Source organism: Marmota monax, unplaced genomic scaffold, assembly GCF_021218885.2.
Source record: "Marmota monax isolate L192 unplaced genomic scaffold, Marmota_monax_Labrador192_F-V1.1 WCK01_AAM20220418_F8-fsc00135, whole genome shotgun sequence".
NCBI lineage: Eukaryota > Metazoa > Chordata > Mammalia > Rodentia > Sciuridae > Marmota > Marmota monax.
This window is the reverse complement of record NW_026694339.1, coordinates 1,637,314-1,662,682: the sequence shown is the minus strand read 5'-3', so window position 1 is coordinate 1,662,682 and position 25,369 is coordinate 1,637,314. Positions and strand designations below refer to the sequence as shown.

General features: G+C 34.7%; 1 protein-coding gene across 6 annotated transcripts in view; it reads right to left on the bottom strand.

The window, feature by feature from the left end:
• Positions 1 to 25,369, bottom strand: part of Dcdc1 (doublecortin domain containing 1) — a 486,421-nt gene that overhangs the window by 231,216 nt on the left and 229,836 nt on the right. For all 6 annotated transcript variants that reach the window (XM_058586488.1, XM_058586487.1, XM_046467509.2 and 3 more), the window contains 5 exons: positions 19,036 to 19,137; positions 15,795 to 15,958; positions 12,702 to 12,827; positions 10,147 to 10,252; positions 2,577 to 2,711 (listed from right to left, as the gene is read on the bottom strand). In XM_058586488.1, coding sequence (XP_058442471.1) covers positions 2,577 to 2,711; positions 10,147 to 10,252; positions 12,702 to 12,827; positions 15,795 to 15,958; positions 19,036 to 19,137 — 633 coding nt within the window. The remainder of the gene's footprint in view (positions 1 to 2,576; positions 2,712 to 10,146; positions 10,253 to 12,701; positions 12,828 to 15,794; positions 15,959 to 19,035; positions 19,138 to 25,369) is intronic.

Sequence of the window (25,369 nt, the reverse complement as noted above, 5' to 3'; positions counted from 1 at the left end):
GAATAGAGAGGGGGGACAAAGGTCTAAATAAGTTAAAAGAACCAGAAAATTCAACAATGTGTCACAAATAGTGAGGTCATTATGCCTGGATAGCTCCGGATATTAACAGTTGCCGAAAGTGAAACACTACCCACAACTTAGCAGTCAGTGAGCCCTGCTCAGAACCAGTGATCTTCTGTCCGACAAGGGTGGCATTTTACAGTTCAGCGCAAAATAAAACAGACCTTGATATCTTCATTTGTCCTTTTCTACTGTGCATATTTCACAGTGCAGCGATTTGGGGTCTATCACGTGTCACTTGCTGGAGTTATAACTACAGAGCTTACTTGAAATATGTATGCATGGAAAAAAACGCAGTGAACTGAAAAGACTGAACAAATCCTTAACCTTCGCACCAATTTAAAGTTTTACTCTGGGTTTAAATACCATGGGTTAAACATTTTAAGGTGGTTCATGAACTTCTTTTGTTTTAAATGTTAGGATCCTCTGCCAAGGAAATTAATTAGGAGCATTGTTTAAGTGGTCATTTAATCATCTTCCTACTTAGTGAATCAGCACATTTTAAAAAAGTAACAACCACTAGAAAATCTATCCACACCTACTAGGGATTTACGGTATACAAAATTATCTGTCTAACCAGGTGAAAGGATTTGTTTTTGAAAGAGGAAGGGGAAGTTCTGACTGAAAGGATTTAAAAAGTGTTCTCTTAAAAGTGAAACTTTTATTTCTTATGTTTTAGCTGTATATAAAACACATGAAAACCAGAGAAATATATTTCTAAAACAGTTTGGTTCTAGTACACATTTTTATAATATATATGTATATATACATATATATATATATATATATATATATATATATATATATATATATATATAAAATAAAAAGACTGAGGTGAGAAAAGAAAGTCACTATTTATTAAGCACCTCCTATGTGCTAGATATTATACTTGAACTTCACACCTGCTTTCTAATTTCAACTTCATAGCAACTGTGGAGGCAGTTATGACTAATTCCATTTTATAAATAAAGAAACGATGGTTCAGTGCAGCTAAGTAACTTTCCCAAGATCACAAAGGGATTCCAATTCCAACCTTTCTTACTCTAAAACCATACTCTTTAGTAGGCATTTTAGTTATTTTGGGGGGAAATTTTAGATAGCATGGGTTTATTATGTCATAAAATTCTACAAAGTGATACCATAAAATTATAGTAAATATGAGAATTTAAAAAAAAATCTCCTATGTCCTCTGGTATAGCTCTTTTCTGATGAGCTGGCTAAGGCCCTGATACTGTGTGTGATTTGCCTGCTGTTGTACAGCTATTCATTCAGTGGCAGTGCTGAGGCTAAGACACCATGGCATTCATAGATTGGTGGAATATAGAGCAGTGTTTCTATGATGGTGAGAAGGCCTGAGAGCTGAAGTCAGGCAGACACAGAAAACCTTCCTTTGCTACTTACTAACTTCTGCTTCTTCAGCTGGTAGTGAAAATCTACACAGTTCTTGTAAGATGATGTGATAAATGTATATAAGGTGCCTAACAATGCCTGACATATGGGAGATGTTCAACAAAATGGTAGCCCTTATTATTAAATTAGAAACAAAATACAGTGTAAAAAGGACTAATAATAAAGACAGTCTCCAGTTCAGAAGCAGATGTTAGGAATACCTCATCTAGCCTTGCTCTTCTTTAGTATATGAAATAAATAACATGTATTAGTACATTAGTAGCTTTATTATTCTATGTGTTCATTTTTAACTCTCAGAGAATCAAAGAACAATAAGTAAGGGTAAATATAAGATTTCATTTGATAAAATCGTTTCAACCCTTCCTCCCCTCAAAACTAACTAGCAGCAAACTTGACTGGGTGATTTTGCATTCACAGAAGTGTTTAAGCAGCATTGAGCACCAACACAGTCTATCGGGGTTGGCAAAGGGAGTAGGAGAAGGACAGATATAAACTGCACCATCTCTTTCCAGCCAGAAATGCATGTTTACAAAACATATATCAATATTAAGAAGGTAGGTGATGGCAATTATATGTTGTCATGTAAGTCAGATTCAATTATGCAATAATAAAATTTTAAAATTAAGCATTGCCAATATACAGGTTAAAGTATGATGGGTATTTTTCACATTTGATACTCTGGGTTTTTTTAAATTATGCCCTTGCTAAGACTATATGCAAAGTCATAATGCGGTGTTAATCCATCAGATCCAATGATACTGAGAAGGTAAAGCTTGAGAAGACTAAGAAGTGGAAGCAAATGACTTGCAAATTTCATGAAAAGGGCAAGTCTGCAGACTATAAATAAGTTCTATGCTTGTTTTAAGTATATTCTGAGGTGTGAGTTACTCAGCATATCTAACACTGAATTGAATGCTCTCTTGGGGATCCACAAAAGTCTTTTGAGCTAGATAAGACCAAGAGCAGAGAAAGCAATCTTAACAGTCAACAGTTTACCACGTTTTCATTTACACATTCATGTGCAACAGGGTACTGTGAACTGAAGCAGCACAAGGAGCCAGCAAGCAAGGGAAAGTCACTTAGCAAGAGCAGACATTCTTAGGCACCTTGGTGATCAGCCACACACTGGCTGCAGGCCACAGGGTTGATGGAGCTATCTGACTCCTGCTGCTCACTTCACTACTTGAGAAACTCCGCTTTCCAATGGAAACAGATGCATGAAGGACAATATTGGGATCCACCTGCATCATGAGAACAGCATGAATTTTAAACCCACAGTCTAAAACTCAACCCTCCTCAACACATTATCAAAAATAAGTTATTCTAGAACAATATGTATGCTGAATGAGAAGTTCTTTTTCTAAAAAGTAGTGATCAGTCTTTTTAATTCAAGTCAATCAATATTCATTGAGCACCAATTCTAACATGCAAGACACTGGACTATATGGCATAGGATACTATAAAGCATTTTTCTTGCCCTAAAGAAACTTATAACAGAAACAAATTATTTCTTTCTCTTCCTCTCTCTCTCTTTACTCTCTCTTTTCCTCACATGCACATACAAGTTCATGTTAAACTCCATACAAATCATTGAATAGTGTTTTTATCATGTAAAAAAACAGTAGGTTCATTTCTTCTGGAAGAACCAAATAGTGGAGCATCTTGAAAGAGGTAAGATGTGAAATAGGCCTTGAAGAAAGGAGAGAAAATGACAGGAATAATGAATAACAACCAGAATTACAAGTAAAGGCAAGGAAGTTTAATCAATATGTTTTAGAAAGCTTTGGGCAGGCTTAAAAGGTAAATATGGCCAAACTGTAGAAAATGCCAAGTATAAGGATATGGAGTGGGTCAATAATAGGAAGCAGGGGGACTAGATTACAACAAATTAGGTAAAACCATCTGACAAGGATAGAAGAGAGACATCTAAGGCAAAGAAAACAATTGGAAGTCCATACATATCTCCTGAGATAAAAAGATATAAGCTGAAACTTCAGAGATAGTAGTGGGAATAAACGGGAGGGAACTAGTGGGGGAGACATCACATACATATCTCCTATGTTCATTGTCAGATCACACAACCCATGCTGCTTATCAGATTACAAATGTCAAAGGTATTGTGTCCTTTCTGGTGTTTCTCACTTAGACTTAATTGTCAAATTATCAGCCACTCATGTCACCTATAGGAATTCTACTACTTTATGCTTAATGAACTTTATATCCTAAATTACATGATTACTTATCCTGAGTAATCACTTTCTAAGCACCAATATTTCTTTGTGTAGGTTATAGGACCATACCAATTTATGTCTTAAACCCAATAAATGACATTGCTTCAATAACAGTTAAAATTATATTCCAATACTAAAAGTCCTTTCTATATTTGTGATAACATTAGATATCTGTTGAGTAATAATTATTTTAAAAATACACAAATTATTTTAAAAATTTAAATTATTATTAAAAATAATAATTTAAAAGAATATTTTACAAATGTGATGAAGCAAAAATATAAGGGTACAATTAATATATTTGGTAATTGTTCTATAATGGTAGATGGATATTACTCAAGAGAGAAAAGTCTCAAATATCTCTTCTATATGAAAATGATAACTTGAAAGATACAGCAACCCCCACCACATAAGCAGATTTGACTTACAGCTCTTTGATTATATATTCTCCAGTCAGCCAGTAGTGGCTGGATTGTGCAGGGGAATCCCCCACAGTCTCTGAACAATGATAAACTATATTCTACTAATCCATCCGCTGCAGGATTCAGCATTTAAAGTAGCACTCTTACTCAACCTCCTACTCCAAGTTTCCATCACACTCACAACTCCCCTCTGCAACTGGGCAGAAGATTGTTTTGACTGGAATTAGTCAGACAGAAGAACCGTACTGCCAACTGCTTCTTTGTACAGCACCTGCTGCCAGTGCCTAAATTCTTGTTATCTCCACAACATGGTTTAATCTTTTAACAGTTGGCTTATTGGTGAAGAGCGAAGGGGTCCTTTGTCTCTGCCTTGGGCTGGCACCCAGTATTAACACCATGCTGTTCTTCAAGAGATATTTTGCTGGACAGTTCCCAAGTGATTCTACATAGGGCAGACACAGCCAGGCCCACTAATGCCGCTTCATTTTGCATTATTAAAAAAAGAAAAGAGGAAGAAAAAGATGGTTCCTTCTGGGATTCTAGCACATTGAAAGCTGACGATGGCCTTTGATTTTTTTTTCTGTGATTGTATTTTCTTCTCTTTTTGCATCTAAAACATTCATTTCAAGAAATTCATTTTCAGTGCCTTGTATATATATAAAAAGAGACAAATTTCTCAGAAGGCACAGAGCAAAAGACTATTGTGGATCTGAGCCCAGTGAAAATGATTTTTCAAAATCTGGTTATGAAGAAGGAAATGGAAGTCATTCCAAGGCTGAGATGCTGCAAAATCCTCTGAACCACACAAAAATAGAAAAAGGCAACCCCCACATCCTGGGCCCTGGCAATTAAGATGGACATTTCCTTCCAAATCTTGGTTTGGGCAAAGACTTCACTTTCTGTTTACTTTAATCTGATAACTTAGCTGCACACTAAATATTTATAAGAGACAAGAGGTTAAAAAATATGAAAATTAGAATTCAAGGGAAAAAGTTTTCTGATAATTTGCAACATAATGTGTGTATGTGTGTGTATATGTGCAAGCAAATTAAAGCATTCATGTATGGGCACATGTGTACAAAAGCACTTATGTTGAGTCTGACCTAAACATATATGATCATATCTGCAACTGGGAAAACCTTTAAAAGTTCGTTTGTGAATCAAAAAAGAAATTCTTGCATAGCATTTTGGATACCTATATAGCGCTTTTTAAACAATCATTATAACTTCGCTTATCTAATTAAATTGTACTGATATAGAAACAGTCAATGACAGCAATGATGCATTCACATCCCACAAGTTAGAACTTCTTCTTTAACTTTTTTTCTGAAATGATGGGGGGGGGGGTAGCCTTCAATATTCTTGTGCAAATTCAAAATAATCAAAGGACCACTTACTGTTTTCTCTTGCAGATCTACTAAGGAACAGAGTACAAGATAATGAAAATCGTTCTAAAAGGAAAAGTTCAGAGATCATAGCCTTCACTCTGAATAAATTACTTACTTTACTACATGGAAATTTTATAAAAATTTTACTTTTGATCATGTATTTAGGGCCAACCTAAATAATTTTATACGTAACTGTAAGAAGAGTTACTAAAATCTCTTTGCTCATGTCTTTGCTATTTCCTCATAATTCTTTTCAACTCTATAGCAAAGAATTGGAAAAGTTTGAAAGCAGAAAATATTGTCAAAGACATATTTATACAACCAAACAAGGCAAAAAAAAAAAAACCTGCTTAAGGTCTCAGTGTATAGTCTTCAAATAATTTCCAGTTATTGATATTAAAATAAAAAGGGACTTGGAAATTTATTTAAAGTCCTGTGTTCTTTGCTAATGGCAATCAATTAAAATTTCAAACTAAAATATTATATTTGCTCTAGTATATAAACAACTTATAGAAAATATTACTTCTAAAGGATATGGTCTTCAAAGATATTGGAAAATGCAGAATCATTTGCCTTTTCTCAGCTTCGTTTTTGACAAAAGACTAATTCCATATTAATACTTGAATTTGAAGTTATAAATGTATTTTGCTAGTATCCTTAAATTCTGAACTTACAAGTTAACTTGTATCAATTATACCATAATTTTAAAATCATGACTTGGTGATTTTCTTGCTATTTCTATACAGAAAGTTATCACTAATGTCCTTCTAATGTCTATTAAGTAATGTACTGAAAGAATATGATCAAAGTAAGTTTTTTCTCATTCTGGCAAATTAGAAGACCTTCCAAACACTTGAGTCTATGTTGTCTGCCATATTTTCCCATAACCAGGCATTCCTTCAGGTATTTGTTTCATGATATGTTTTTTCTTTTATATTAACTATTATGAAGTTTAAGTCTCATCCATTTTGTGGAAACATATAATTTTGTTGCCCTTAAACTGAGTCAATCTAAAAGTGTTGTCAATTTAAGTAATAATAGAGAGCTGTTGAAAGATGTATGCGCCAAATCGTCAATTTGTAGTAGTTTCCAAATCTGTTTGTGAAATGGATAAAAGAGCAACAGGTTGTAATTGTCAGGGTTATATCTGTCTCCAACATTACAAATGGGGATTATATGTTCCAAATTTTTCTCTGTAGGAAAGGTTTTACTTGTCAATAAGAGATTTAAAAGAACAGTCAGGGGTTGGGCACTGATACCTCTATCTCCAGCCAATTTTAAAACCTATGCATCAAGAATATCGGTTTTTGCCTCCCTTCCCTCAGCCCCTCTTGTAATCCTCTTAGTGTCTTCTTACCTCAATGAGCAGGCAAGATTCTACAATAAAATGCCCTGTAGATATCTGTCACCTCTACCTGAATTCCATCTTTAAAAGTGCTCTTTTTCAGGTTATTAAATTACTATTCCCAATTCACTGATCACCTCTCAGTAAATAATTTGAGACATTTTTCTGAAAGGATTTTCAAGGTGTCCTAGCTAAGGGAGAGCCATTTTTTTCCTGAAAGCTTCTCTTTACTAGCCAATTTATCAAGTTTTTACATTCTTACACAACTATTTTGGTTGGACTTAAATTTTATTTCAATCAATTCTTTTCCCCAAAATACAAAAGTGTAAAAACATTTAAGATGGAATGGTTTCTCATTTCCACTAAATCATTAGCACCAATTAATGACAAAAATAACTGTAGACTGCTATACTCTCATTTTTCAAAATTAGAACATTTAAGTGATCTTATGAAGTTCTACTTTGGCAGGGAGAGAGAGAGAGAGGGAAAATTTCCTTTAGGTTCCTTTTCCCGAGAGCTTTTAGATATCTAATATTTTCAAGTTTGAGCTAATTTCTGTTGAGTTAGTTAATTAATAAGTTAATTAACTCATGAACTCAATTCAGTTTAGCAAACTCTGAGCATGAAGATACTGCAGCAGACACAAGGATGGTTAGGGCACTCTTTGCCCTTGAAAGATTTTCAATGTAGCAGAGAAGACAAGGAACTCTTGAATTATCTTCCTGACACGAGGCTCAGATCAGATCTCACCTCTGCTAAATATTTTTAATGGTTCCTTTATTTTTACAGAACAAGAACCAGTTTCCCTAGCATTCTGTTATGATCTGGATTATGATCTGATCCCAAGATTTTCACCACTGATCCTCAATCTACCTCTACACCACTGAGCCCAAAAGAATCTGAAATTTGCCTAAACTTGGAGTCTGGTTAACTTTGGTTCGTGCAAAAAAAAAAAAAAAAAAGTGGTAAGAGTAACATCTAGTTCAATGCCATTGTAAAGGGCACAGAAGGAATGCAATGAGAGTATCAAGACCAGAAATATTATATATGGTTTGAGGATGAAGATGGGGTAAAGAAATATTTCGTGAAGCATTCATGAAATCAGGTAGGGCTAGAATGGTGGGCAGAATTTCAACAGCATTTATTGAATGCCAACTACTGCCAGACTCCATGCTATCATATGGCACAAGGTGACAGAGAAAGCCAGGGAGTGGTGACAAAGAAAAAAAAAGGAGGCTGAATACTATGCAGAGGGATCCACATGAGCATAATAACAGAAATCATGGAGTGCTTTCAGAAAACAACAAATGAACAATTTGGCTTGGCTAACTCACAAAGAACATATTAGAGGATAGTCAGCCTTGAAAGATAGGTTATGGCTAAACAACAACAAAAAAAATCCATTCATCAAAAATGTATTATGCACTTGCCCTACATTCAAGATTCTGTGCTGGCACTTAGGAATACAGAGATGAGTAAGTCATAATGTCTGTGTCCAAAGGGTTCTCAATTTAGCAGTGGACAAAGAGACTAAAAGAAATGAGTATACACAAACACAAACTCTAAAATCAGTCTTCAAAGCATGTATGCAATGGGAATATCAAGACCAGAAATATTATATATGGTTTGAGGATAAAGATGAGGTAAAGAGATATTTTGTGAAGCATTCATGAAATCGGGTAGGGCTAGAATGGTGGGCAGAGAATATAAAATAGAAGATCAATTCTCTCTGGTGGGTATGAAAAGGCTGCATGGAAGGAGAACTTGCATAAAGTCATAGAGGCAATAAATTATAATGGTTGGGAGTATATCCCAGGTATAGAACAACACAAGTCATGGCACCAGTGTATCAAAAGCATGTTATGGAGCCAGGCAAGATGACACACACCTGGAATCCCAGATATTCTGGAGGCTGAGGCAGGAGGATTGCAAGTTTGAGGCCAACCTGGACAACTTACAGAGACCCTATCTCCAAATAAAATTAAAAGGTCTGGAGGGATATAGCTCAGTGGTAGAGTGCTTGGTTAGAATGTGTGAGGCCCTGAGTTCAATCCCCAGTACCCCACCTCCCCACCCCCCCACACAAAGACATAGAAGCAGCAGAACATTATGATATACAATTAATTAGCTCTGACTATAACGTACAGCACAGGATGAATCAAAAAGACAAGGAGATTGGAAAGGTTAAGTAGAGTAGGGTAGAATATAGCATCACTGTGATCAATTAAGGACAGATGAGAATTTGGAACACCATCAGGCAACAGTCAGGCAGATGACATTTTTTTGAGCAGGAAAATAATGCTGCAGCAAAAACAAGAAACTCTAAGGGGATTAGAACTGTGGTAAATAAATCTTAATGTCAAATAAATATAAAATACAAATGGCAGTAGTACATCATTCTATCTACTTTCATTGACTAAATTTGCTTAAAACCAGACATGATTAGAAATAGTGATTTTATTCCATTTTTATAATTTTATTATTTAGATACATACTCTTCTGAAACAACCAATGTTTTCTGAATAAATTTTGACATAATAGAGAGAATATAATGGGTAGCATGGAGAAATTTTTAAAAATCAGGTGGACACAATGAATCTTGCATTTTATTTTGGAAATAAAGAACCAGACGGGTTGACAGAAGTCCCCCTTTCTCTGGGCATCTCTATGTCTGTGGGTGTGGGTGCCCTTTTGCTTTGATTTCATGTATTTAAAAACTAAAGCTTATGCAGCCTAAATGAACAACAATCTCAAGCAGAGTTTTTCAGCCAAGAAAAACAAAACAATTATTCATTCCTTCTTTGTAGACATATTTAAAATGTCTTTTATAGTTTCTTTTGAAAAAAAAATCTTAGCCAAAGGATAAATTTCTAAATTTTTAAACAGACATTCTGGATTGGATTGCCAGTGAACTAAATATTCCTTTAAAGAATTCATTGACCTATAGAACAAATAGATCAGATCCTAAAGTACAAAGAGATAACAGCCATCTTAAAGACTTTCTTCAACAACTCCAACTTAATTAATAAAATTAGTACAAAGAAAATATGCCAAGCAATAGGACTTAAATGACATAATTCTAGTAGATTTTTTTTCAAGTAAGAATGCTATATATTGTTTCAGTTTTGAACGACTTGATTAACAAGAAGAAAAACAAAACTTGTCCCAACACTTATAAAAATAATTTATATTAATGCATGTTCAGAAGTATTCACTCAGTCACCATAGTATATTGACTGAGTACCCTCACCGTAGAATGTAGCTATTAAGTATAACAAATAAAATCTGACCTTATTCTGTAGGAAATGGCTCTCCAAGTCCATCTTTTCAAATTGATCAGGTATCTGTTGACTGGTGCAGTCGAAATTAATTGGAAATCCCTCACAAATGTCCCAACTAACAAAAGTAAAATATTTAATTATTTTTGTCAGAATAAAAAGCACTAAACTGTTTTATTCTTTTCTAGTATAATTTATACATCTTATTCTCTACTAGTAAGAGAAAAAAACAATGTACAGTTCATAGTCTTTTTAAACAGAAATTTATAAAGTATATTGGTATTTATAATTAAAAAAGAGAGGCCTTAAAATTTTATCTTGCAAATGTTTATGATATTGACTAATTAATTATTAATAAAAAAAGGATTTTTAATCTTATAGAATCACTTGTGGAGAACATCTTCATTGTTACATTTATATTCCAAATACACAGACTATGAATAATAAAGGATATTTTATGCTTACAATGGTTGTTCCAAAAATACTAGTTTGGTATTTTCAAGAGAGCCATAGGAGACATTGCAATCTAGTGGGTATATGGAAAAACCACAAACTAGAGAGGTTGAATGTCATTCTTAATTTAGCTAAATAACTTATCTTAAAAGTCCCCCAATTGTTATCCTAACAGCAACAACAAATCACTGGCTCAACACTGATGTGTTAGGATACAACATAGAGCATGCTATTCAACAGAAAACAGTCCTGCGACTGGTAATAGCAATTTTTATCAATTCTCTGAGAAATATGAGAAGAACTTGGTTATTAATATTTCAAGTGATCCTTGTAATCCCAGCAGATTTGGAGGCTGAAGCAGAAGAATCATGAGTTCAAACCAGCCTCAGAAACTTAGCAAAGCCCTAAGAAACTCATTGAGACCCTGTCTCTAAATAAAATATAAAAAAGCAGCCGGGGATGTGGTTCAGTGGTTAAGTGCTCCTGGGTTCAATCCCTGGTACTCCACCCCCCAAAAAAATTCTGATTTCAAGTGACTCATTATTGAGCATAGAAAGAAAATTCAAATGAAATGTAAAAATGATATTGTCTAACAAATTATTTTAGATTCCATAAAGGCAGCTTACATTATACTTAGAGACTTAGACCTAATTTGAGTCAACTCAGCAATTCAGCAAAGCAGTATTCAAAGAACCTGGGCAAGTAAATTTTTAAAAAGGACTGCATGAAATAAAAATATAAACTCCTAGCTAAAACTTTAAGGTAAAGTATCTAGGCAGACTTAACAACTTGGGTAAAGATTATTGCACACAAAATAAATTTTCTTATCAATGAAAAAATGTCTATAAAAAAGATTGCCAATGAATTATTTTCTATCTATAAAGAAAAAGAATCAAAAGAAACAGAGTCATTCTTGCCTGGAAAGTACAAGGAGTCATTGGGTAATATAGCTTTGTTTAAATAACTGCACGGAAGACCAGTGAGTACAGCCTTCAACATGTATTTAGCAATACGTTGTCACTAGCTAGGCTGAGTGAACCACATCAGTGCTTTACTTCTCTGGGTATACCCTCTATTCAGCCTTTTCAAGCATATATTAAGGAGAAGTGTAGTTTGTTAAATTAGGCAATGTTAAAGCTAGATGGAGGCCTTATAGATAAATCACCTAATCTAAACCTAGTATCAGTATCATGTCACTATATCCAGTATACTAGTCATTAGTTATATATTCATATTAAATTTAATTTAAATAAAATTTAAAGTTCAGTTCCTTGATCACTTGAGTCACATTTCAAGTGTTCAATAGTCATTGTGTGTGTTTCCATCACCATAGAAAATTCTACTGGACAGGGCTGGGTAGTAGTTAGGCACTCAGTTCCTGAAAAACAGTTGACCTAGATCAGAATCCTGGAACTACCATGTATAGGCTGTATGACTTTTGGCAAATTACTTCTTTTTGCCTTGGTTTCTGTCTCTGAAGAATGTAGTAATAGTAGGGTTATGGGGGATCATGGGATTTAAATCATTGTTTTGAAGATTAAATACATTCTTACCCAATTCATTTATAACTATGCCTGTCCTATAGTCAACACTCAGTAAACACCAGCTTTTATTATTTACAGGAAAGAAACAGACAATCATGTTCATGGACAATCAAACAGAGATGAGGCTAGGCTCCCAGACCCTCGAACTTCTTCTGTCCTCTTCACTGTCTCACCAGTCCTCCAGCATGTTACTTTTGTTTTAAATTTATCATCATCATATGAAATGCTTAAATATGAACACTCATATGGAGAACTTATAATTTTTTTTATTTTAATGACCCCACTTAAAATTTTAGAAATAAGCATTAAAAATAGATTTTACATTTCAATCAAAATTGTTACTTATGTAAAACAGAAAGTATAGCCTGCTCATTGCCCTGTATGATTTTTTAAAAACTAAGGAAAGTTAATATGTCTTTTGGCACAACCTCATTATGCCATGGAGTAACTCAATAAAATAAATAATTGCTAAGATAATTCAAAGAACACCTTCTAGTGTTTCAAATTTCTCACTCAGGGAAAACGTGAATTAGGTGATAGATTACTTTAATCAAATATATGTTAATTTACTTGTCACATCCAGGTAGCAGAACAGCATTAGGATCCAAAAAGGTCTTATAGGCAACTGTGATGCCACCTCTGGCAAATGCAGTCACTCGGTCAAAGGTCAAACCCAAAACAGGGTTTAGTGGAGATCTGAAAAATGAAAAATCTGTCAAAGCTATCTGCTAATTATACATTCACTGAAATTTGAGCACAAATAAATAATAAAAGTATACAATATCAGTGTCTAAGAAAATCTAGATATAAATGAAATTTCCCATTATATAGCATTATTGTTGGTATCCTGACACCTGAAATGTACTTTTAGTTTATTTAGCTCATTTATAATATGCCAAGAATAGTTATGACATATATAATTTTTAAAATAATTGCAATAATAAAAGCATTTAGCTGAGAAAACACTTATTTATATGTTATTCCTTTTTCACATATAACTGCAATGCATCCATAGTGATATCTGCAACTGTTAGTAAATGAATCCTTAATATCTGACCACTATTTTTTGCAGACTTACTAGGTATTTTACTGATTTGATTATCATATTACATTGTTTAAGACATTCTGTCTCAAGTGAATTTGGGAATAAAAATTAAAATGAAAACATCTTACATAAAAAGAATGATCACTATGTCCATTGAACCATTTTTCTTTAAATTGGTAACAAAGATTTGTTATTTAACTCTAGAATTAAAGCACTCAAGCACTTCACCTGTGCAGTCTTATTGCCAGAAATATTGAAACTGAATATACATGAAAAGACACTGAGACAAATATAGGTTGTGTATAGCCTACTAGAAAAGTACCTGATTCTTGAAAAAAAAATTATGGAAAGCAAAACAAAGATGAAGGAATATTTTTAGATTAAAAAGAACTACAGAAAACAACTAAATGTAATACAGGAAGCCTACATGGATACCAGATTATAAAAATCTATAAAGCATATTTTGAGTAGCTTAAAATATAGATCGCATGTCAGAAGATGACACATTATTATTGACTGTGTGAAATATTATAATGTGAAAATTTTACTCCTAAATGCTTCAGATAACTGAAGAGTTTAGGAGAGAAATTGTCTTAGTTGCCTGGAATTACTTTCAAACTAATCAAGAGAAAAAAAGAGATATAAGAAAGGCAAAACAAATATGGAATATTTTGTCAATTGGTGAATTTATGTGAAGAATATATATTCATTATACTATTCTTTCAACCTCTCTGTAGATTTCAAATTTTTCAAAATAAAAATTGGGGGGGGGGGGAGGTAATAATTAAAAGACTCAAATATTGGACAAAATCATCTTCTACAAATGAGTAGTTTGGTACCCCCCATTATCAACATAATTCAGACACATTAGAATTACTTTTTAAATATGAGTACTATTTAGGCAGTACATATTGCACATTTTCTCAATATATTTTAAAACAGATGGCAATAACTTTTTAGACATACAAATTTTTAAATTTCCAAGGGTGGCAAAATGCTAAGGTTACCTGGTATGTTCAGCAGACTAGTGCTTTATTTTCCAAACTAGAAAAAAATGCATTATCCTATTAAAATAATAATAAATACAAATAAATATATGCATTTTTAAATTTCTGGAGTTACACTCCTCCTTAATTAATTTTTGGATATTCCAGATTATAGACATTTTATTAGTTATTCCACAAATACAATCCGATCCATCAAGAACAGTGTTTGATATTTGAAAAATAATATAGCAAACATCATTAAAAACATCAAAATCATTCACTTTGACAATGACATTCAGAAGAAATAATGATGACACACTTTATTAAAGCCTTTCCTTGTAATTGGAAAGGCTTACTAAATTATTCAAGAATTCTTGCCACTTTAAAATTCATTACTATTTTCATCATTTTTAAAAAACACTTATTTTCAAAATTTCATTATATTATTTGCTTGTGAGAAAAAACTTAACATTTTTATTGATATTTTTAATTCTATAAACTTCACAGAGTAAGAAATCATAAAATATTTTTATTTTATTCTTCTGGGACAGATGGAACAAAATTTTGTTAAAATGATACCATGACTTATTCTATCAACTCTTCTAATACTGTCAACAATTTCCGACTGGAGTTTTGTTTCAATATTTGAAATTTTGACTATTTGAAAAGATAGAAAATTCAATCAGTCCCTTGTCTTCTAAGAATTAAGCCTGTCTCTGATTTTCTTTATAATTAACATGATCAATTATACCACATATACAAAACTATACTACCCTTTTCTGTTTTACAGCTAAATAATGAGCTCAGAAAATTAAAAATAGGCAGAAAAGTGTGTTTAAGTTTTCTGACAAGCAGTTTCGGAGTTCATCTGGATGTGTCCTGTCAAAATATGCATAAATTTCCAAGATATTCAACACAACAGCCCAGCTCATCGGTGCCTGTATACTATAGTCATTTTCTTTGGAAACACAGATAATTTTATGCAGGAATTTACCAATCTATATAAATTTACACAATGCTTAGCAATAACCAGTAATTATTGTGGGATAATATAAGGAGCTTTTGAGAAATATGACTTTGATAGGCTAGGGCTTACAAGCTTTACCAATGTCCTGTCATTGGTGCTTAAAAGGTTAAGACTTTATTTGTGAAAACATAGAGAGATAGTGGGGAATCATGTTGTCTACAGCTTCATAAATCTTGCTTAAGATCCTTTTCAATTACCATCCATTTCTCCTTTAAAAAGGGACAAAAAAATAGAGGAGTGGAAGCAGGTCAGGGCAGTGTGCGACAATGACAGTGTGATGGGCTTGGGCCCCCCGTGGCGTTTCCATCTGCTATCATTAAGGTGACTACTCAGACATGAACAAATCCCTCTTGCTGTGCTGACAGGCAGACTTCAAGAACTATGACAAGGCATTAAGACAGAAAGTCAGAGAGAGAGAGAGAGAGAGAGAGAAAGGGGTCATATTCCATAAACAATGCTGTCTCACAAAAATGTCCCTGAAATTTTATTGGAATTCAATTTTTTTTTTTAATTTTATAAAATGTGCCACTTGGCTTCTCGACTCCTCTTAATTAGCTCACCCCTGGAAAGACTGAGGACAGACAGAACAAACACCTCATTCCTACCTGAATGCTTTACCATAAGAGACCCAAATTTTTTGCTCATTCTTCAGCAAAAGTGGATTCTTAATTTCTTGACCATGCTCATCGAAAAGCCGGGCTGAAGAAAAATTGAGGCCTGGTGTGTTGATGGAAGAACCTCGAAGCCTCTGATGAATCTTGAGAAGTAACTGGTAGAGGGTGGGGAAGGGGGATGAAGACATAACCTAAAATGTGAACATCTGTAATAAACTGTCTCCACTCTGTAACAAATGAAGTCCAAACAAATGATAATTAAATGCATATAGAATGTTAAAAGAAGTGTGAAATGACGGCAATGTTTAGCTCAGTGTAAAGTAACAAAATGAGCATGGGCTTTTAACCAGCAGGGGGTGCCACAGGCTTGTGATTGAGCTCTGACCCTTTGGCACAGGGAATGAAAGCAGATGTGACAGTCTCGCAGAAAGAGCATTTAGCTTCTACAGGAGGCAACGGTCCTCTTTGATAAGGGTGATGCTTTTCTTGTCTGAGCTATGCATTTTGTTAGGGGCCTTCAAAGACCAGGGTCAAGTTTTACAATAGGCAATCTCCCTGTCCCCAACTAACCTCAGGTAACTAATGGTAGAAAAATTCGCCACTTAGAGGATTGCAAAAATAAATATGATTTTCAGTCTAAGTTGATTCACTGAGAACTCTTTCTGGAAGCATTTTAATTATGAGCCCTGCAAATGCTTATGAACATCTTCAATAATGGATGTTTTCAAGTTGTGAATAAGATATCACTGAAGTGTAAAGTATGAAATGCTGTCATTTAATATTTGAAATCATAGCATTGCCAGTGTTTGCTTCTATCTTACATTTAGAGACTCTAAATTATCAAGATATTTCTAATTGAAGGCACATTTCAAACATAAAATAAACCTAACTGAACTGTGTTGCATATGGTGTTTTAAAAGACATCTTTTCATTATCATCCATCACCTTTGTTTCAGTGTTCCGGCTTCTGCTCTTTCTGCTCTGCACCCCACACTATCCATCACTCTGTTCTCCCCCCAGCCTTCTGTCACAGGCTTCCTTTACTTCTTTTCCTTGTCAGTTCTTGTGTCTCTCAATTTCTTGTTACTCTATAATTCCTGCAGCGATATGGATATAGTTGTGGTCTTTGCTTGTCTAGCTGCAATTTAGAGTCCTTTTTTTTTTTAAATCCTTCTATTAATTTCCATTGAAATATATTAAGAAATGCTAAATGCTAAGGTTCAGAGGAAAAGAAGGGAAAATTGCTGTCCCCCTGTACACCTCAGGTGTCTCACTAATTTTCTATAAACTCTTGACTTACTAAACAAATTTATTTTGTCATCAAATATGTAATGTCTAAGAATTAGGCTTTGCCCTCAAGATAAATAATAGTATCTCTAATTTCAGTGTTTTATCAGCTCTATACTGACCACATTTTTTAGTCTTAAGCATCAGAAAGGCTGAAAATTATGACACATTTTTTTTTCATTTCATTAAAGTTAACGTTTCTGATCCAGCAGAGACGAAATTTTTGATTAAAAATGGTGATGCAAAGGCATTAATAAAAACTTGCCTTGTTTTGTTTTTGTCGCTGGAACCACAAATGTGTTTTGAAATCTATGGGTTGTATTTCCAAAGCCCTGCATTTATTTCTGTGTGATCTCAACCCTGAATCTTAGTTTTGTTGCTTTGCTATTATTTCACAAAACATATAATGCTGATCATTCTTTAAATCACAGAGATTTTGCTTCTTGGGCATCACCTTTTTGTAAAGGGAGAAGATACAAAAGATTTAATACCTGATCCAGCAAAGAAAAAAATGAGCACAAAGGACAGGGGTATATGGTAGACATGGGATGCGAGCACCTGACCACTTAACCAAATTCACTTTCACAGGAGTTGCATTGCAATCTCTATTTTCTCAACTTGGTGACAGACTGCACTTTAGGTGTTCAAAGATGAGCATTCGTCAGCCTACAGGAGGTAAGAGCCTCAGTGCCTTTCATCTATAGATCATTGGTTAGGGCTGGGCTGTGGAAACCAAAAATTGTGATAATCTTCACCCATTTATCTTTAAAGCTATCATCACCTGGCCTTTATAGGATAAGAATTTGTTCAGGGATCTGAGAAGAGTGTGGAACATCTTAGGCTAGTGATTGAGAAGAGTGTCCATACAAGGGAACAGTCATGCTTGGGTGTCTCATGCAAGGGCTGTCTCTAACAAAGAGATTTATAATGCCTCTAATTAAAATTTTCCCCCAAATTTACTTGCATATACAAGCAAAGCATAATCTCAATGTGCTATAAGTCAATACAAGAAATTTATATACAATAAATCTTCCTTCTATGATAAAATATCATTTTCAATTTTAGCATGAATGAAAAAATAAAATATTCTAATGTGAAAAGTCAGGGAGTCAAGTGAAAAATTCTGGGAAGGCTTTTTTTATCATGATGATTTGCATATTCAGTGGTGTGATGGTAAAAAGAAACATCAAGGCTCCAGATCTTTCTCTAATCAATCAAGGTAGCATTTCCCTATTTCTTCTGGGTCTAGCTAATGATCCAATGACAGACTCCCAATTCATATGCAACTTTTGTGATTGGCTGTAAAGGACAGGTAATGGATTCCACCAGGGAGAGGTAAGTCTGGAAGTGCTAAACTGAAATGGGGAGAAAGGAACAAGCTTCTAAACAAAGGCCAGGCAATACAGCCCAAAACACTGGTGTGCACTCGGGCGCATAACCCCAATTTGTAAACAACAGGGAGTTCCGTGTCCTTTTATGCAAGACAAAGACCTAAAATAATGACCCTGAACATGTTGGTTCTGCCTGAGAAACATCCCAATTGCCTGGAAAATAAGCAAAGGTAAAAGTGCCTAAGATAAACCAGCTGGAGCATGGGAGAAGATCAGAGTTGTATGTTAGTCACTCAGGTTTAGGGCTCAGCAACATCCTAGGCTCAGAGCATACCTTCCACTCAATATCATGCCTTTCTTGTTAAAGTGTAAAAACAGAGAGCAATCCTGGTGTATCAAAACCATGTCCTGCTGTGAACAGATTTTTCAAATATAAACATGATGAAGGTTAAGATGGTGTTTAGGTAAAGGTTCAGGAGTTAATACACTACTGAAGCTCAGCTCATAGAGGGGCAAATGATTGATCTTTTGTACCCAACTTTAAGATGTAATTGTCTAAATTAATTGTAAGTAACTTGGAAACACTTAGAGTCATTAATAAATAATAAACTCACTCTTTCCAACATATTGTCAGTCTGAGTTGTTCTATTAGAGCCTAAATCTTTTTTACTGATATAAACAGAGGTTTCTGCAGTGTCTTTACCATTTTCAAACACCTGAAAAATAAACACAGTGAAAAATTACAATAAACACATGCACACAGATACATTTATTTGTACATACATACATAAATGCTGGTAGTCTTTGCACAGAACTGTGTCAACTGAACTTTGTGGGAGATGTGCAAAGCAAGAACCAACTATATGAACATGTGCAAGTGAATAATTGGCAATGGAAATCAATAGTAATCAAAAGAATAGTATAAAGTAAAGACCCTGCTTCTCCCTTTGGTTTCAGTGTCCAATCTGATTCACATTCCCTATAATCTTAAAATAGAAGAAAACTTGGACACTGAAGGAAAAATCACTGGCCACAAAAAAACTCTTAAATGGAGGAAGCATCAACGAAAGGTCAGCTTGCAAACCAATTAACTAGCTCATTTCGTTCTTCTTGAAAAACATAAAACCACAAATTACATGAGGAATGTTTGATTTATATTTAAAATAGATCAGTGTTCAGCTCATCTTTTGGCTTACTAAAATTCAACTTGACAGATTTATTGCATAACAGTACGATGAAAGTCATTCATTTTAAGTGCATATATCCAACAAGTTGTTGAGAACAGAGATAAAATTCATAACATTGCATTATGCAACACTCACTGGGGGAAAAAAATACCGGCAAATGTTCTGGTCAAAAGGATCCGAATAAACCAGTCCCGACAGGACAGCTCCACCAGAGTGAACACTACCCCTCTGACCATACTGAGGATCCATGCAGGGTGTGCCATTCACTAGGCAAGAAAGGAAGCAGGCCAGAGGGAGGCCTGATGAATAATTTAAATCCTTGCTTTTTATTTTTTTTCCCTCAAAAGTTCTTTTTTTTTTCCCTTTCTGATATGCCCATCACATCAGTGTAGCCATTTTATGTATTTCTAGAGCTATTTCCAGAGAAGGCAATTTGGGAGAATAACTCATTTAAAAACAAAACTGTCTTTAATGCTGTTGCAACCGTTCAAAATGTATTTCATTAGCTTTAACCCTGTTTAGGGAAGAATGTGTTTCAATAGCACTTCCTCAGCCTTTATTTCATAAAATAAAATAAAAACAAAAAGAGTAATAATGTTAAGACTGTAGGCTCCATTCCACTCAGTGCTTTCCCTTGAGCTACTGATTGTGCAGGGGAGACACTGCAGCTCCAAGACTTGGTGCATTGACATTCCACTCCCTTCACTGTCTTTTCCAAATGGAAATTTTAAAAAGTACTTTTCTGAATAAAGATACAATTCTGAGCAAGAAATCTACTTTTGCAAAGAACCTTCGGAACCCAATTGCTGCCTGCAAACTTATGGGAAATAAAGGGGGGACGGCGGGAAATTTACTGTCCCAATAATCTCTTCAGGGCTCTAATCTAGCACAAAACTCTTAAGAGAGAAATTCACAATGAAGGTCACACTCTGGTGGCATACATTCTGCAAGATTAGTGTTGACAAAAGCTCAGTTTGAAGAACTTATTGATGTTCCTTTGTTGAGACTTGCTAGACGAGGAGTCAGAGTGCAGCGAATTATATTCTAGGAAATAGCAGTGTGAGTGCTAAGTGCCAAACTGAGAAAGCAGAGAGGATTTGGTCAACACCTAACACCTTCATTAGCTCACTGCTTTGTTCACTACCGATTATAAGACTTCCCTAGGATGTCTAAAAATGTGCTCTCCAGAGGAAAAAACAAATGAACAACAACAAAAAATTGGCTATGACTGCCAAAATAGCAATAAGGGCATTTAAAAAAAGAGGTGTTTTAATGGTAAATCAAACATTTAGATGTTTAAGTCAAAGAAGGCTGCCCTCTGTGAGTCATTCATGTAATGAATGTATGTCTACAAAAATAAAAATTCTCCAAATAGATATTCTATGAGATTCCGTTCTTAAGATGTGGCTTTGCTCTAAAGCTCTATGGTAATATGCCCGTTTTAAGAAATATGTAAGTCCTATATGTATATATTTGTCCTTCCTTTGCAATGAGGAGTATCTTTATTTCTAATGCCCAATGTTTAAACAAAGATAATGCTCTAAATAGAATTTCTAAGGTTAACTAAATATACAAAAATATTTTAAAAATTGTTTACCTTTGTTTTCCTATTTTATCATCATTGGCTTAAGAACAACTGGCTACTGTATTTGCTTCCCCATGGCTTGCTGATGCCTCCACCTTCCTAAAACTAAATCCTAATCCCTTGGTGTAGGATGACGCAAAAAGCAGCTGGGGCTAGCCCTGGGATCAAGAAGTAAGAAAATAGAACCTAAAAAATATTGATCCAGATCCTCTTGACAAACATGGTAGTTGATAACTGCTGAAGAAACACCTAGGAAAAGGAATTTACTTCTATGGCTCTAGTTACACAAAGTACAGAGTTCTAAGAGGAATGTTTTCCATGCACCACAGTCTTTTCACTTTCCTTCATGTAGATATTGACTTTTCTTGAGCAGGATTAAATTAGATTGACACCAAACATTTATTTATAATGTTGTGAATTCATTAATTCATTCAGTGAATGTTTAAATAAACATTTAAGTACCTGAACAGTAGTGGATACATGGTAGGCACCAGGGAGAAGACTATTGATCTCAAATTTGGGAAAATCTTCATCAAGTTTCTTTAAAATATAAGCTATAAAATGTGGAAGATTTTTCTGCAAATTAGTTGGCCCTACAAATTTCATGTTATGTTTATCCTTCACCATCTATCCACATACCTTCATCGTCAGGCACTCTCGTACACAGAAAGAAAGCAAGATCCTATATGGCCAACAGGCAATAGCCTTCTCCCTGGAAGCTTTTCCCACACCAAAAAGGCTAGTACTAGCAAAACCATACAGATTAGTTACTGAAACTACTAATTACATTCACCTACACCCAAACTAAATGTAGTTATATAGTTTGAATCTTTTTTCTTTCTTTCTTTTTGTGGTACTGGAGATTGAACAAAGGACTTCATGCATGCTAGGCAAGTACTTTACCACTGAGCTACATCCCAGTGATAGTTTCAACCCTGAATGTCCCCCAAAGACCTATGTGTTAAAGACTTGGTTCCCAAGGTGGTTCTACTGAAAACTCATAGAACCTTTAAGAGATAGGGCCTAATAAGAAGTTCTCAGGTCACTTGGGTTATGCCCCTGAAGGAGATTGTGGAACCCCAACCCCTTCCTAATTCTCTTTGCTTCCTGGTTCATTATGTGAACATGTTTCCTCCACTATGTACTCATGCCATTACATGCTCTCCTGACAGAGGCTTAAAACAATGGAGCTAACTGATCATAGACTGGAACCTCAAAATCTGTGAGCCAATATAAACATTTTATCATTATAAGTTAATTGTCTTAGGCATTTTGTTATAATGATGGAGTGTGAGCTAACAGATTCTAAATCAATTTCCCCTTTGCCATACCTCAAAAAAAAAAAAAATGTCTGCACCCACTGCAACATTACCTGGTACAGGGAGAACATGAAGGAGAGGAATCTGGACTGAATAATGATCTAAACTAGTTATAGTTAAAAGATAAAGAGGTTTGCAAATTTTACAGGAATATGTGTCCTTTTGAACATCCATGTGAGGACTAGGGCCTATTCTGGGCTTTTGGGAAGGGACTTAGGCAGAGAAGGAATCCTGAAGCTTAAGATTCTTTTACTTTTTCTTTTTATGGTAAATGCAGCTCTGTAACTTATAAGGTAGTAAGTGTTATATAAAGAAGAAAAAAACATAATAGGTCAGAACAGGCCTGAGATCAAGGAGTGGCATGGGTATGATAGGCACCATATGAAGTGAATGCTCAGGATAGACCTAAAGTGGAGTTAACTATTTGAACAAAGATTTAGAAGAGGGCTAGCCAAGCACAAAGCTTAGAGAAGAGCATTGTAGGCAAAGGGAACCACTACAGTAACTAAATTGGGCATTCCTGTGTCTAGTATGTTCCAGGACCATAAGGAAGTTAGTGTGACTAATGCAGAGTGACACAGAAGAAAAGGAAGTAAACATGAAATCAGAGTGATAAGCACAGAGAGTGGAATGAGGAATCATTGGAGGGTTTGGAGCCGAGTAGTAACAGGATCAGATTTACATTTTTTTTAAAGTCATTATGGCTGCTAGGTTGTGAATAGCTACAGACAACAAAAGGAATCTGAAGGGTCCATGACATTGGCTCACACCAGAGTAGTAACAACGCACATGGTAATAAATGGTCCACTTCTGTTGTTCATTCCAGAATAATTTTTTGCATTTGCTTATTAGTAGGACTGGGAAATAAAATCTGTAGCTAGACTAACATTGGGTAAAACATGATTTCTGCATCTACAAAAATAAATTAACCAACATAAATATAACTGTTCATATATAGTATTTGTAAAGTCATAAAAATGTCAACAGAGTTCCAAAAGAATTTTATTTACTGCCAACATTTTGTAGAGACAGTTACCAAAACTTAAACTATAGGAAAAGCTCTCTTGAATGGGGAATTATGAGCCAATATAGTTCTTTGATGAGTTTGCCTGGCATCACTTGTGACATCTATCCAAGAGCTGTGTAAGTTCTTGTTCCACACCATTATCTGACCTTTAATGCTATAAGTCTGGTTAAGAGCTAGCTGTGGAAGAACAGCAGGTTCCCAAACTCTCTACAAACTGGAAGACCACCCAGGAAGCTCTGTAGTGCGTGAGCAGAAGGCCAAACACCTAAGCTTCAAAATGCCTCAGGATGTAATGCTGTCAAGAGGCAATAATAGAAAAATGACACCACAGTGTGCTGTCAAAAGTTGAGAGGCCATATAGTAACAGGATTTACTACTAGAGGTCTGGTACAAAAAAGAAATATAAAATAGCCTTACAAAGTTATCTGTCATATTTCAGGTGAATATAATTACACATGTTGAAATAACGTTAACTTACATCTTGTATTGGACTGGGGTCCCCTGGAAGCAGACACTGAAACCAAGATTTTTCTTCAGGAAGTTTACTGGAGAGCATTCAGGGGCAATACTGGTAAGGGAGAGAAGCTGAGTGGGCAGGGGGAGGTGAAATGTTTTGGAACAGAGGTCTTTAAAGGGAGCTCTATAGCTGGAGTTACCCTTTAGATTTGTCCAAATGGAGGCGAGGTAGCTGCCTAAAGTCAGATGCAGGCTATCCTGAAAGTGGAAGTCCAATTTTAAGAGAAAAAGCTTTTTTACACTAAGAGCAACTGCCCAAGTGACATGATAGCTGTTACAGTGGGGGGATGGGTGTATCAGTCACAAAGAGGAGATCCAAGCAGTGTGGTACAGCAGCCAGCACACACAGGTAAGATAGTTCAGAGTCTAGGACACACTGTCACATACATAAGCTCATGCAGTACCTACAGCAGCCAGGTTTTAAGGATGAGGTCTCACAACGGCTAAATGCTTTCTTTAAGGGGGAACTACTCAAAAGGGGCAGAGAGATCTTGAGAAATCAAGTCTTATGGTGTTTTTAATTAATGATATCAAAATTTACTCTTAAATTTAGTATTAGAGACTCTATATGAGAAATTTGGCATGAAAACTAAAAGCATAGAAAAATATTTTATAGTAAAAGGTTTTTATTACCTAAGTCAAAGGACATAAAAAATCCTAAATATTTTTCTTATGAAGAATCTAGTTAACTATGAAAAAAAATCTTGATACAATCCTAATTCAAAGTCAACTTTGAAGATAGAAAATCAACTCTAACTGAATTAATATCATGTGGACAGTAAATCAAACACAAATACTGCTGGTTTTCTGTTTTTATAGACTTGCAGAGTGGTTTTTAGAATGTCCACACTGTCTATATAGCATAAATCAAACAGTAAGCATGTCTAAACTTAATATTCAGTTAGTGATACATCCAAAGCAAATATTAAAATTATGAGATTCAGATAACTAAAAGTCAATAATGAATTAGTGTATTTATATTACATATGTGAAAAAGTATTCTATTAACCAACACAAATATCTTTAAACAGTATTTAACAGGTAAGAGACCAACACATTTTGTCCCAGTATATGAAAATGTACTGAAGTGAAAATAAATTATTTGTTAAGCTTCATACATCTAAAGAACACCTTACTAAAAGACAAATAATATTATAAGTCCCAGAAATGGTATACTTAAAATTTTATCTTGAAGGAGACATTTTAAATTTCCAGTGTAAGTTACAATACAGCCCAACGTTTACAAATATGAAAAACAGGTGACTGCCTATGGGGTAGGATTTTATGGGTGGATCAAAAAATATCTCTCCCATC